This window comes from Mytilus californianus, unplaced genomic scaffold (genome assembly GCF_021869535.1).
Source record: "Mytilus californianus isolate M0D057914Y unplaced genomic scaffold, xbMytCali1.0.p SCAF_6, whole genome shotgun sequence".
Classification (NCBI taxonomy): Eukaryota; Metazoa; Mollusca; class Bivalvia; order Mytilida; family Mytilidae; genus Mytilus; species Mytilus californianus.
This window is the reverse complement of record NW_026262712.1, coordinates 85,928,403-85,942,937: the sequence shown is the minus strand read 5'-3', so window position 1 is coordinate 85,942,937 and position 14,535 is coordinate 85,928,403. Positions and strand designations below refer to the sequence as shown.

At 31.8% G+C, this 14,535-nt stretch overlaps 1 protein-coding gene across 1 annotated transcript in view; it reads right to left on the bottom strand.

Annotated features, from left to right (window-relative positions):
- LOC127706647 (gamma-aminobutyric acid type B receptor subunit 2-like) overlaps positions 1-12,280 on the bottom strand; it is a 31,212-nt gene extending 18,932 nt beyond the window's left edge. Inside the window, exons 1-4 of the mRNA XM_052211302.1 lie at positions 12,182-12,280; positions 11,065-11,247; positions 5,649-5,750; positions 1,963-2,175 (exon numbers count right to left, since the gene is read on the bottom strand). Of these exons, the coding sequence (XP_052067262.1) occupies positions 1,963-2,175; positions 5,649-5,750; positions 11,065-11,247; positions 12,182-12,280 (597 nt within the window). The remainder of the gene's footprint in view (positions 1-1,962; positions 2,176-5,648; positions 5,751-11,064; positions 11,248-12,181) is intronic.
- Positions 12,281-14,535: the final 2,255 nt, after the last annotated feature.

The window sequence follows — 14,535 nt, the reverse complement described above, 5'->3', positions numbered from 1 at the left end:
AGTGGTTGTCGTTTGTTGCTGTATATCATATTTGTTTATCGTTCATTATTTTGTACATAAATTATGCCGTTAGTTTTCTCGTTTGAATTGTTTTACATTTGTCATTTCGGGGCCTTTTATAGCCGACTTGTGGAATGGGCTTTGCTCATTGTTGAAGGCCGTACGGTGACCTAAAGCTGTTAATTTCTGTGTCATTTGGTCTCTTGTGGAGAGTTGTCTCATTGGCAATCATACAACTTTTTCTTTTTTATACATATTTGCTTATTGAAAATATTCACTACAAAAATATTTCAGCTTTTAAAATGTTATTTCGGAAATACCCCGATTAAAAGTATTTAATGGCCTTACTTTCATTTTACCTATAATACATTTAGGTTTCAATATTATTAGACCGAGTTTTAGTATTATAGATTTGGATGGGACAAGTATTTTTAAGTCATAAACAGTGGCAAATACTAAATGAATATATATAGGACGAGAACAAGCTAACAATGACTATAATTTGATATGTTTAAAAACTGGATCGATCACAATGATTGATTGATTGTTGAAAGTTTAACATCCAGTGCAAAATATTTCATGCATATTCAACAACAAGTTGAAATTGAATCAAATCTGGTAATAAGTATAATGATAGGGATTGATGGCGGGCAATTTCGACTGCCGCTAGAAAAAAAGGTAAAATGGGTAGGGACGAAAATTGTGCCTTGCAACAGGCCACCTACGGACCCCGCATGAAGAGTTGTTGAAAAGGTTCTTGCATGTGAAAAAACCATGGCAATCTGACCGGACGCGACTCCGTATTTGTACAACCCCGACAGCCAAACAGTCAGCAAGGGTCTCACTGCCGGACTGAAGTAGTCCAGGTAAGCCAATACAAGTAGCTGCATTTCTGTACTACTACTACTATAAGGGTTCGATCGCGCTGAAGGGCGGAATATGTGACTGCAATTGGGAAGTGAATGTATGATCAGTAGACTTAGAAATTTTATTTTGACTAGTCTGTGTATTTATAATTTCTGAAAAACCAAACGAACGCCCCCACCCACCCTCAACAGCTAAGCAAGACATGTACAAGACTAAATGTTTTATATATTCACTCAAAGAAGTTTGAGTATTTTATACATATATAAAAATATCTCGTCTTATCACTGTGATAAGAATGGGTCATACTTCATTTGTATTGGACCGGAGAGGTCCAGGTGGGCCACTATACAAGAAGCTGTATATCTGTACCTATCCCACCATTAAGATCGATATAGTTATTAAATTTTAAAAGAATTGAAGTAACTGATCTGTTATATTCATTGATAAGAAAAAAAACGTCCAAAGATTACCAAAGCGACAGAAACATAGTCAGATATCAAAAATCAAAAGATTTAGTACAAGACCTAGTGAACCGAAACTCAAACAAGACTGACGTACTCAAAGCACACAAAATCAAGACAACGGACACATACAAAAACGACAATAACTTAGGCAGTATGAACTCCCATAAATACCGAGAGTGATAACAGGTATTTCGGAAGGGTAAGCATATCCTGCTCCGCATACGACACCCATAATATTGCCCAGGGATCAAAGCCGGCAAAACCAAATCCGTTAAAAGTCAAAATCAGAAATAACGAAAAAACGGGAAGAATCTATGTAAATAAAAAAATACAAAAAATAAACTTTTGACAGAAGACATAGCTGGAACATGACAAAGTCATTGGTACATGTATATATATTTGATCCATAATACCAACATACATTTTTGTTTAATTCATATATCAGCTGTTATTTAATTAACACTTATTAATATTTTAATTTATCCATTCATAATTTTTTTGTCAAAATAATATGGAAGCTTTAGCTTCCAAGCTTCTGCCTGGCTACGCCTCAGTTTAAAATTTTCTTAAATAGAAAACTGAAATGTTTTTTTTCTTCGAAAAAAAACTCTGATTCGATCAAATTACTTACTGTAACTCCGATAAAATCTGTTTCGTTCAACGCAAGTGCCATTGCGTCACCTCTGAAAAAATGTTCTTTCACTTTGGTAGGATATCTTTTGTTTCTAAGGATTGTATCTAAAGCTTTAGCTATCACCCATATTCCATCAAATGCATAACCATGGAAAACACTAAACTCTCCGTCACGGACATCATTATATTGTTTCTTGTATTCTTTAGGTGTCTGAAAATAACACTTTACAAATTTGGTATGTCCGAAGCGCTTTTATGGATTAACCTTAATAAAGTACGTACATGCCAAAATTGTTACCGATTAAGCTTAATACTAGACGAAATGTGCGCCTTGTGTACTAATCTCGTACTAATCAAATTATAAGCCTGTTGTCTTTGAGAAGTTTGTACTAAATTATAAGTTTGGTATCTTATATTAGTCGTGTCTTGGAGTTTATGTCGCAGTTTGCTAACTGCTAGTAATGTATGTATATTCTGAAAGCTAGCTGTATCCTTATTTTCCAGTGATATTTTCTGTGAGTAAACAATTTCGATGATGATGATGATTATCATCATTATGCTGTTGTCCTTCCCTCGATATGTGATTTTTATTAATCCCCTTCTTTTTTTTATTTGTTAATGATTTCAAATGAAATTCAGGGATTTATAAACAAATATATAATACACTCAATATAACGCGCGACATATAAACAACCGAACGAAAATGAGGAGCAAGTGCAGACAACTAATTTTAATTGTAATACACTAAAATAAATGCATCTAAAAGATAAAACATACCAAACCTGATGTTGTACGTTCATTGCTGTGTGTCAGCATTAATGATTCCATCATTAGATATCCTTCAGCAGCTTGTAAAATTTCATGTTTTCTACACGGGACAGATTTATCTTTGGTACTAAACCATTTCTTTGAATAACCCCCTACTAAAATCCATTGATATTTTTTGCCATACATACTTTGCTGGAATGCCTGTAGTATAATGATATTTTTTGCCATACATACTTTGCTGGAATGCCTGTAGTATACATGCAACATTGCTTAATTTGATTAAAGAACAGTGTTACACTTAACAAAATTTCAAGTTGCAGGATAGTTATTGGTAAGATATGACGCTAATTACAATTACATACATTCCAAAAAGCCTTCCAGATTGCAAACATAAAGTTTTTTTTCCATTTTTCCTAGTACGTTTTGGTTATGTTGTTGAAAAGATACACTGCATGGAGTTCGAATAAAGTCGATAAATAAATTAATAGATAGAATATTATGAATATTATATGACGTTAAAATATAAATCATAAAAAAACATCAAAGTTTAATTTCAGAAGATAGACTTAGGTTTTCTTGGATAAAGAAATGTGTGTTGTTGAGTAACGGTCTCACTAAAGTTTACTCAACTTCTCCTTAGATTAATTCATATTCGATACAGTTAGTGGACTGTTAGTCCCTGAGGTTATCACCAGACCAGTAGTAGTATTCAGGTACTGGCATGAAAATACGGACATGGTTGGATTGACATATGCTGTTATAAAATTTTGGAAATCATTTTAAATTGAGGAGTATATTTCCCCCATGCAAAGGTCCGATTACTTGTCCAGATTTAGCTATACTTAAGGTCTTTTTTAGTTTGATCAGCTCTAGATCTTCAACACTTTTTATAAGAACCGAAATAATTGGATTTTCAAATATTTTGGCCTCGAGCAATGCACATCGGGTGCACTAAAATTGGTACTGTTAATGTTATTAAGCCTACAAGCCTTTAAAAACCTCTAGCTTATTATAAATTTTAGATCTCTGTATAACTTGCAATTCTGATAATAATTATATCGTTGTTAATTAAAATAATACTTTACTCATTTGGTGTGACAGAAGGGATTTACCTTAAGCTTTATCAGGAACGATCAACATAAAAAAAACTTGAAAGAAAAAGATGCATAACATCTTGAATACGCGAGGAGATTATTACCAAAAGTAACCTTAAAATAATAGCTAGTCCATCCTTGGTCAACTTTGCCTGAGGAAGTTGGAACCTATTTTTAAATAATTCATAAATTCATCAACGGCGATGTATGATAAAGTTGTAATCCAATTCACATGGAAGGCATTACACATGTTATAATTATGACAAAGGTGTGATCCATTTCCCATGGAAGACATTCAAAGATAACAGATGGATTTTGAAGTATTCTCTTATTCTAATACTTACTTACACTACAAAATATTTTCCTTGCCATCGTTTCGTTGAAGAAACCAACAATGATTCTGGCATCAAGTTTCTGTAAAAAAATACTCTAGTGTATATAAATCATACTACACCATAATATGGGGAATTATGCAGAAACATAGGAATATTTGTATTCAAAGTGGATTTTGAAATGTTCTGACTAGATTTAGTCTTTTTATTGCATTACATATTTCAATAATTATCTTTATATTAAAATGAGCAGCATTTAGAATTTGGTGCAATACTCAAATTGTTATTTCTGGGATCGCTAGTTGGAATGCGGAACAGATATTGATTGCCCAGCATGTTTAAAAGCAATTCAACTTAAAATATAACACCAAATTTATAAAACTTACTCATTATTATAATGACATTTCATATTATCGAACTCTTAATATAAAATGTGACATACCGTTGTCCATATCGTTGGGTACGAGAATGCTTTATAATCCCGTAACATGGTAATGTGCCACTGCTTATGTTTTACTTGAATTAAGATAAAAGCTTTGATCATCACGATAAGAAAAAAATATAAGTGTATTTCAAATCGATATTAAAAAAAAGTAGAATGAGTATCCTACTTTCAACATTTAAAATGTATGGAAAGTACGATCGACGAAATGTGTGATTGTTGTTCATTGCAAATCGGTAGACCGGTTGATAGGTTTTTATTAAAGTAACCCGTTATATTGGTTAAAAAATAACACCAAGCAACCATTATATCGGTTTGCACTTTCTACCCATTCATGTAACCTTCAGTCACCATGTCGTTTGCCACTAGCGAAGCACGAACTTCTTAACTATTCGGAACACCTGAGTTCATTTACACCGGGTTTATGTTGTATTCTTGTTACTGAATCTTTGGTTTATCGAGTGTTGCTTCTTCGTATCTCTTTTTTATTCTTTTCCATAGTGTTGTCTTTTGTCTTTTTCAAGTTGTGTTTTTTGTATTCCACGTGGTATCTTCTTCACTTTGTTTTATATATTTAACTATTTGCAGATGATGATGAAATATATATGAATTGAAAAAATACTAGTGTTACCTGACCTGTTCCTACTTATGATTCATTCTAGATTTTACCCATCACTTTTATGTTGACAGGAAATATCAGTGATAAGTTTATTTTCTGTAAATTTAAAGTTGATAAAATGTTGAATTAAGCAAAACACTACGGTTTTTCTATCCCAGGGCATAAATTGTCTTAGCCGTATTGAGCACTACTTTTCGTAATTTTCGGTCTTAATGCTCTTCAATTTCGTTTTTGAATTGGAATTTCTACTGTTTTGATTCGAGCGCCACTGATGAGTCTGATGTCGTCTAGCGTACATAATTATCAGCCTGGTATGTTTGATTAGTTTTGACCTAATCAGAAGTGCAGACAATTTGCATGAACTTTGAGGAAAATTATCCAGTGTTGTCAGTCAGGTATAATTTTGATCGCTAAAACATAAGTGTTTACCTTTATATTTTCTACAGCTGAACTCGGATCATCGAGAAAACTCTCCACTTTTAATACTTCTATATTGGCATCATCAAGAACTTGTATAAACTTGTTGTGTGCCTATTAAAAAAAATGGCACGTTACAAGTAAAAGTGCTTAAGCAGTAACTGTTGCTTTTTGCTTCTTCCGTCAATTGTACCCTATCTGTCTCAATGGCAAAATAGTCAATTTGTTTCTTAATAATTAACCAAAATAAAATTGAGAATGGAAACGTGGAATGTTTCAAAGACACAACAACCCGACCAAAGAGAGAAAACAAATCATGTATAAATATAAAGTCATAATTCTTAATAAAAAAAATGATATTATTTTGAAATTTATCCTGAATGGTTGTTAAATATTACATTCTTTATTTTTCTACTATATAAGTGATAAATATATGTCTTCCTGTTGTTAGTAAGTATTAAGTAATATGGAATATTAAAATACAATCCTACTAAATGTATATCGGCGTGTTGGTCTAGAACAAAGCAGGGTATATCAATATGAAAATTACATGTTATCGTCTTGAACATTGTTGAAATATTTTCCATTGGACGTTACGCATTGGTGATCATTCAAACTAAAAAATATATCGATAATCTTCAGCTTTCAAATGCAAAACCTGTTATCTAAATAGTCAGTGAGCTGATTATGGCTAAATATTTGACTTTTTTGTAATCTTAATTTGTAGGAAACTGAATTATTTTTTATTCATCTCTCCATTTGTGAATGTAATGTTCAGTATCTCTGGGCTTCGAGCTATCATAGCTAATCAACATTGATCGGGATCAATGTAAGTTAGAGGTTTACCTACATATCTTATATAAGTTTGCTCATTAAAAACAAGTTTCCAATTGTATTTCTCTTCGATAAATTAACATTAATGGATTAAAGAAGCCTTAAAGTGATACTCATTGCTGTCCTGTTTATGTCCTCTTAGGTATGGTGCTTATACAATTTTTTTTTTATGCAGCAGCGTTCCGAATGAAGTTTTTTTTTCTTCCAAAAACACACGTTGTATGCGCTAAAATGTCCCATCATGATAAAAGGAGTTGTTGTGGTATATGTTTACTGTACTTAGATGAAATTAAAACTTGCAGATCATTATGGAAGAATATTCGAGACGCAAAAGAGCAAATTTTGTTTAATTTGTAAATACGTATGAATCACCGATGTTCAATATTCATTAAAGTGAATGAGACAACTGAGCAAAATATCATCAAATAAAAGTGTCAATGCATCAGGGTTCTGTTGTTCAAATGACATAGCTTGCTTTCAGCATATACAGGATGCAATTAATACGAAAACCTATTTTGTATCATAATTTCGTTTTGGGAAAAAGGTTAGGACACTATTAAACAAATTAAATCTAAAGTCACTAAAGAAAAACTCCAATGTCAGCTTTGCATTAAAACTGCTCTGTATTATTCCTGTTGCTGCCGATTAAGAAACCTAAGATTATGCATCGTTCAGTAAGAGCCTTAATTCTATAAATGTATGGACATAAAGAGCTAGTAAAACAGAATTCATGTCGTTGTGCGAGATATTGTAAAGAAAAGTCAACAAATCAAAGAGACATTATAACTGCATAGGGAAATTAAATCAATGGACCTTTGATTAAACCTAGATTTCATTATAGCACAAATACTACAAGTAAATACAATTTATTACGGATCAAACTGATACATAGTAAAACTTGACAATTCTGACTCAATGTATGGAAAGGTTTTTCTATGAATATATTTGAGAAAAAAGATATGTAACCATTTTTTTTTCTATTCAAATTTAAACTGATATTGACAAAAAAAACTGAGAGTTGAGGTATAGTAGAAATCCCGCTTATACCTTACATAAATTGCTATCATTCGGCAAAATTTACATTAAAAACAATGTAACATATACATTATTTATAATAATTCGTTTTGATTCCAGTTTTCTTCTTCTTTTTTTTTTTTTTTTTTTTTGCTGTGACGATAAACAGTCAAGTCAACAGGATTATAAAACCAAATTGAATATAAAAGCACGAACAAGCCTCCTAAACGCCATTAGCCAATATTTGATTCTTAATGCCTGAACTTCATCCTTTTTACAGAGGATGACCTTCAGGTCATTCCGATGTATTGCTATCGCCTAAATTTCCATTATGCAAATTAGTTTTGGGATTTCAACCGATCTATAAAAATTATAGATCCGCGGTCATTACAAGGGAAAAAAGTGCATTTCTATACCTGCGATTCCGTTTTCCGTTCGTACGATGTTTCATAAAAAATGGAATCATTTCAGTTGTTGATTTAGTACTGAAAATTTGACTGAATTATCTCCTTTTAAATACGGTTTTATATGTTTAATTGGTGTTTAAGAAAGAGGTCAGGTGCTCATGTTCATTCATAAAATTATCGTTCATTCATTCATGAATTTATCGTAAAATCAAAATCACTACACAGGTCACACAGGTTGTATACGTAATGTCCAATGATTCCCTGTAATCTAAAAATAAACAAACTTAACTGACTCCCCTTACTATAGTGTGTGATAACATTTTGTGAGGAAATTCGATGTTTGTTATACCACTGTTCATTTCAACGCACTTTATGACGATACCACTTTATCAATATGAATGAAACTTTTTGCAGTGTTTTAAGAAAGAATTTTACTTTAAAATCGCGTATCATTTGTGAACTATTAAATGTTTTACAAGGACGAATTTTCTGTATAAAGTCAATAATTGTGTGAACTTTTGAAGCCCAAACTTTATATAGCCTTAAATACGCTAATGAAAGATCCGAAAAATATACCCATACAGAACGACATGTTTTTGAAATTGTAGCAAAACTTTTGGTTGACAAGTTTTAATTCGTTATTGCATAAATATTAACTTGAAATATCTGTCATTTTCTCCCTACCAAGTTTACCCCTATTACTCATTATGATGTGGATTGGACATTGTTATTGAATCTTATGCAATTTGATTGGATTAAGTTATTATTAGATTACCTTCAAACTGTTCATGCTTTTTCGTACGAGTATATCGATTAAATCAGAGCGTGCACGAATGTGTACAGTAAATTAAATGACCTGCAAACTGGACACTGGACCAGTCCATATTACGTTTTATCAATGAATAGATTTTTTTTTGTATTTTCCAAATTACAGGGCCCATAAAGGGCATAAAATCAGATACAATTGATTTACATAATTGGTAACAACAACAATAATAGCGGCATATGAATGAAACTTAAGGTATGAAAGGTAACAATTGCCACTTTTTATCTTTTCACATAATTTTCCACATACACATTAGATAAATTATTTTTGATAGCCTATTGCGGAGAAAAAAGAGAAAGTTTACTGTATTAACGTTCTATTCCATTAAATACGCCATTTTTCGCAGAAAAACATTTTATGCACGGCTACACCAGGTAAAATTGTTGTTTATCCTAACAAAAAAATACAATTTTCAGTTTCATTAGAATATTATAATAATAATAAATCCCAAATTTATGTAGTCATTAGATAAAGTCCTTATATGTCCGGTCTGCCTATTTTTGGACATCAAAAGACAATACGATCGTTTTAAGGTCAATTTCGTCTACCTCACACAATCTTGTTAGGCACTATAATGAAATGGACCTGAAATTTATTTCACATGTTTCCTGAAAATTGATAAATATCAAAGCAACATAGAGCTGTTTGTTCTAGTTCGTATAATGACAATTTAATGTCATGTTTGTTTGTGATGACCCCCCTTTTCGGGATTGCATCAGAATTATAGTTATCTCGTATCGCATGAGGATGACACATATCAACTGAGCAATTATGTTTGGGACTTAGTTTTAAGAAATGATGTCAAAGTAACATTATGAAAATATTTTTAGTAAGCTGAAATATATATTTATTTTTTACATGTTTATGGCTTGTAAGATATTTTATTTCTTGCCCGTTTTTCAACATTTGCGTCTGGAAAGTTGAAATGTTTTAACTGAATGGTTAATTTAAATTAATTATGAAAATTATTAAAATTAAATCAATAAAGGAAATTATTGCCCAGTTACAAACACTACCAGGGGACAATCCATATCGATTTTTTTTTTAGTTATATGTTTCAGCACATGTATAATTAACCCCAACTTTAGCCTGGTAAACTTGTTGTCTCCTTGTGAAATATAAAACATATTTAAAATGATTTCCTGCTAAAGTCTTTTATTGATATAAAGTTAAAACCGTCTTGCTTCTCACTAGTCAACACTCCTGTCCTGTCAGGTTTAATTCTTATATATATGGATGAAAAATAAAAGTCCACAAAGCATTAACATGGCAGCAATTGCTTTTACAGCCTTTAAGGCTTTGATTTTTTTTACAGAAGAGTGTCCACCATGCACTTGCACTGCACTATAATAATAGTAGAATAGAATGATATACAAATAGATGAAAATTATATATACATGGAACCGTAATATTAATATAATATATAACAACAAACCAGTGTATTCTCTGGAACTATTATTATATTAGTATAATAGTCTAAGGTATACTGATTTGTATCACTACAATATAATAGTTATTACGGTGAGGTTGAATTTCCTGTCATTTATTCATCATCCAAGCAGGAACTTGTATCAGAAAAAAAGATCTCTGTAAATTAACCTCAGTTTCAGGTATAGAGAAGTGATCTGTTTCTGTGACATGTGCTTTTGACCATACACAAGAACCTGCGGTCATCCGATGTTCAGTACTTCAGTACTTTGATTAAAGAAACGTTGAGGGAAACTGATAAAGAGTGGCATAATTAAACAATACTAGCAAAGACCTCATTGATGTGATTGCAAAACTTGAGGTTCAAATGAAGTGTACCATGAGAAAGACCAAAAGAAGGCAGGGAATGTTGATATTTATTTATCATGGACTATCAATACCCTTCTTCTTTGAAATAATAGATTTTCAAACAAAGACGAACAACAACGAACTGCCCATAGTTCACCTATCGTTCATACCGTGGTGTGTTACACTAGTTTTACTTGCGAATTCCCCCTGTCCTTTCTTGCATTTGTACACCGTGTGTCATGATACAAAAAAAATACATAGAAAAATCTGCACATGCAGTGTAGCTATAACATGGTGAAAGTCGCAAAAAGATAAAATCATATTGCATGGCAAACTGAATAATGCACAGTTACAGATTATCGATATTATTTGTAAATTGTGTCGCGCAACTATTCATATGGTCAGTTTGAAGTTATCTAAAAAAAATAGAATCTGCTTGTATGCGTTTGAAATATAAGTAAACATTTTACATTAACATGGATCTGCCCATCGTTCAAAGAATTAACTAAGTTTGTTTTAATTCAATAATGACGGTCATATGTAACTAGCTCTCAATTGGAATATAACGTACAATACCGTATCTGTCAGATTCAATCGATGCATCCTGAAATAAGGTTGCCACTCTTGTCCAATTATATCGCTTTAGAAATGCCACTTTAGCCGGGTTAAAATCTTTATCACTTGGAACTGTCCGAAAGAAATTAGAATATGTTGATCTGTCTGACAGTTTTGGATCAGTGTCGGCATATGACAACTGTAAATGATGAAATATCGATATTAACGTCTGTTCTCTTTAATTTCTATATATATATGCAATTTTATGGGAAATACATATAATTGACAAGGGAGACTCCTTAACTAAATATTGCTTCATTTTATAGGTTATGTGTTTTGAGAATGCATTGTTTTTCGTCTGTTTTTATGTATTAAAAGGGCACTAGCTACGAGATATATAAAAAAAATCTAATTTATGATTGTTTTTGTTCAATCATTAATGAAAGTGAAATAGTGAAATAATAATTCGCTTTTAGCAGCCGGTATGGTTCAATTTTGTCATAATAAGCTAAGAAACATTGATGCAAGTGAATAATTCGACCTCATTGAAACCGTATTCATGTGAACTTCAATTTAACCCCTTAGCTAAAGATGAATAGCGCATGATTTGTGCGGGTTAAGTTATTTAAAGGAAAAGAATGTCAACATTGAAAGTGAAACAAAGGTAAATCATTGGAATGACTGATTCGATCCACAAAAAATCATTCTTATACCGGTAAAAACGATGATTAAAATATATTTTTAATCTATAATATGAAATTAAACTGACCTAGAAAAATCCAATTGCACGAGTTTCGATATCTATTTATATCTATATTTATGTTTATATCCCTTATATGGCCATCGGAGGTCAACTCGATAGTTAATTAGATGGCACCTAGACTAAAATATACACGAAACGAAGCTAAATATTATTGAGCTCATGTCCTGTAAGTTGTTTATTTTAGACTTTTTATAATTTGGATAAATGTTTTACATTGTTATAAATCAAATCGGTAAACATGAATTTGACAGCTAGTGCCCCTTTAAACAAATTAATTTAAGTAGTTCCAAATGTTATCAAACATATCAGCGCGTTAAATACATGCCTTTACGTTACAAAAACAGGTCAATACATAAATCTGACTACTTACTTGAGACATATTCCACCACTTTGATATTTGGGCTAAAGGACCAGTGACGTTAGGACAGGCGTCTCCAAATAACATCACTTTTGTTGTATTTTCATGCATCATGTCGAAAAATATCCTTGTTGCTTTAGCCATGTCACACTGAAAAAATACATTGCATCACTTATTCTATTTATCATCTTTTATAATATCTATCTTTTTTAATCGTTTTATTTTGTTTTAATTTAAAGAATCATTTTGGTTTTTTTTTCCCCAGGGCACCTTAAAATATCTTTTTGTACAACTGCTCACCTGACCGAGGATATAGTAATCGTTGTATCCGCAGTACTCCATACTGGATTTCCAAGAATCTTGCAGTTTCAATTTTATTTTTCGTGCGAATGAATTTATAGCTTATGTACCAATATTTGTATTTTGCCATATCTATACGGAGAGGGGAGTTGTTTGTTAGAATTTGTTAGACCTGTTCAATTTTTAAGTTGTTGTTTGTGTTGTTTAATTTGTTTGGTTTGTTTGTTTTTGTTTTTTTTTTGTTGTTGTTACTAGTGAAGTAGAGTGTGTTATATTCTTGATTTCAAGAGTACTCTTTTATGTAATATATTGGATTAATGTTTTTTTCAGTTTATACTTTTTTCTCCTTTTTTTTTGTATGCAGAACGATTGTTAACGTGGCCACAGATTGGAACTACCAGACGAACATTTAATTGATTAGCACTTGGAACACAGTGGTTGTATATTTTTCCTTCCACGACTCATGACTTCTGATTGTTTCCTACGTATCTTCAATTCCTATAATATTAATGATGTGAGTGTAAGTGGTTCCAAAAATCTGCTTTAATTTTACACTTTCTAACTATATGTTTACTGCAAAAATAATGACGGTAGTCTATAAATCTTGTTAATATATTACTTATTTTATAGATACATTTAGCTTATATATTTAGTTCTGATAAGTTGTTACGCTTTTGATGTATTACTGTATGAACATCTGCCAAATGTGTTTCAATTCCAATTTCAATTCTTGTTGATTCAATAAACTAGAAAGAGACTTTGCCGAGTAACAAAATTACTGCTACGTTATTTGAAATACAATATAAATGAGGAATTATAATAGTACTAACGGTATGTGCACTTACAGACAACAGACAGTAAAATGAGTTCGACAAATACCCAAACCTGATATAAAAAGGGTAAACACGTTCTTGTTTATCTTTTTTGTCTCTATCTGGCAAATCAGTTCATAATGCACCATTAAACACATATAACGTATGAATAAATTGACATAACCATGATAACCGACAATAGTATGTATATTTCGATATCAGAACTAGGAGTTACAAAGTTAACCGATTGTTCAAATATTTAAGAGTATTACTATAATAAAGATAGTAATGTGCATGATTAGACCGTTGGTTTTCTCGTTTGAATGGTTTTACACTAGTCATTTTTGGGACCCTTTATAGCTTGCTGTTCGGTGTGAGCCAAGGCTCCGTGTTGAAGACCGTACTTTGACCTATAATGGTTTACTTTTATAAATTGTGACTTGGATGGAGAGTTGTCTCATTGGCACTCATACCACATCTTCTTATATCTATGAAACGTGTTTCTAAAAATAATCTTCACCAAGTCACTTGTTTAAGATTAATTTTGTCCGGGGATTTGCTGACAAAAACATACGATACCGTTTCCGTACGCAGTTTTTACAGTACTAGTTGTTCATTTCATAATTTATAAACCAATGGTTTACAGTGAAACAATCACGATTGTACCGACTCTATGAATCATTGAACGATGGAACGTGCATATCGGAATATTATTCAATCGCATGGTCAATCTTCTCATATGGCTTTTTTAGTATGAATAAAACAGATGTTTGATAAAAGTCAATGAGACAGCACCAACAGACATTTAGATGTGAATAAACGGTGTTAAACAACAAATGATGAGACAGCACCAACAGACATTTAGATGTAAATAAACGGTGTTAAACAACAAATGATGAGACAGCACCAACAGGCATTTAGATGTGAATAAACGGTGTTAAACAACAAGTGATGAGACAGCACCAGCAGACATTTAGATGTGAATAAACGGTGTTAAACAACAAATGATGAGACAGCACCAACAGACATTTAGATGTGAATAAACGGTGTTAAACAACAAGTGATGAGACAGCACCAACAGACATTTAGATGTAAATAAACGGTGTTAAACAACAAGTGATGAGACAGCACCAACAGACATTTAGATGTAAATAAACGGTGTTAAACAACAAGTTATACAATATATATATGTATCTATGTCTTAATCTCCCAGAGTTTAGAAATGTCGTGAATTAATTTAATAGAGATTACCAT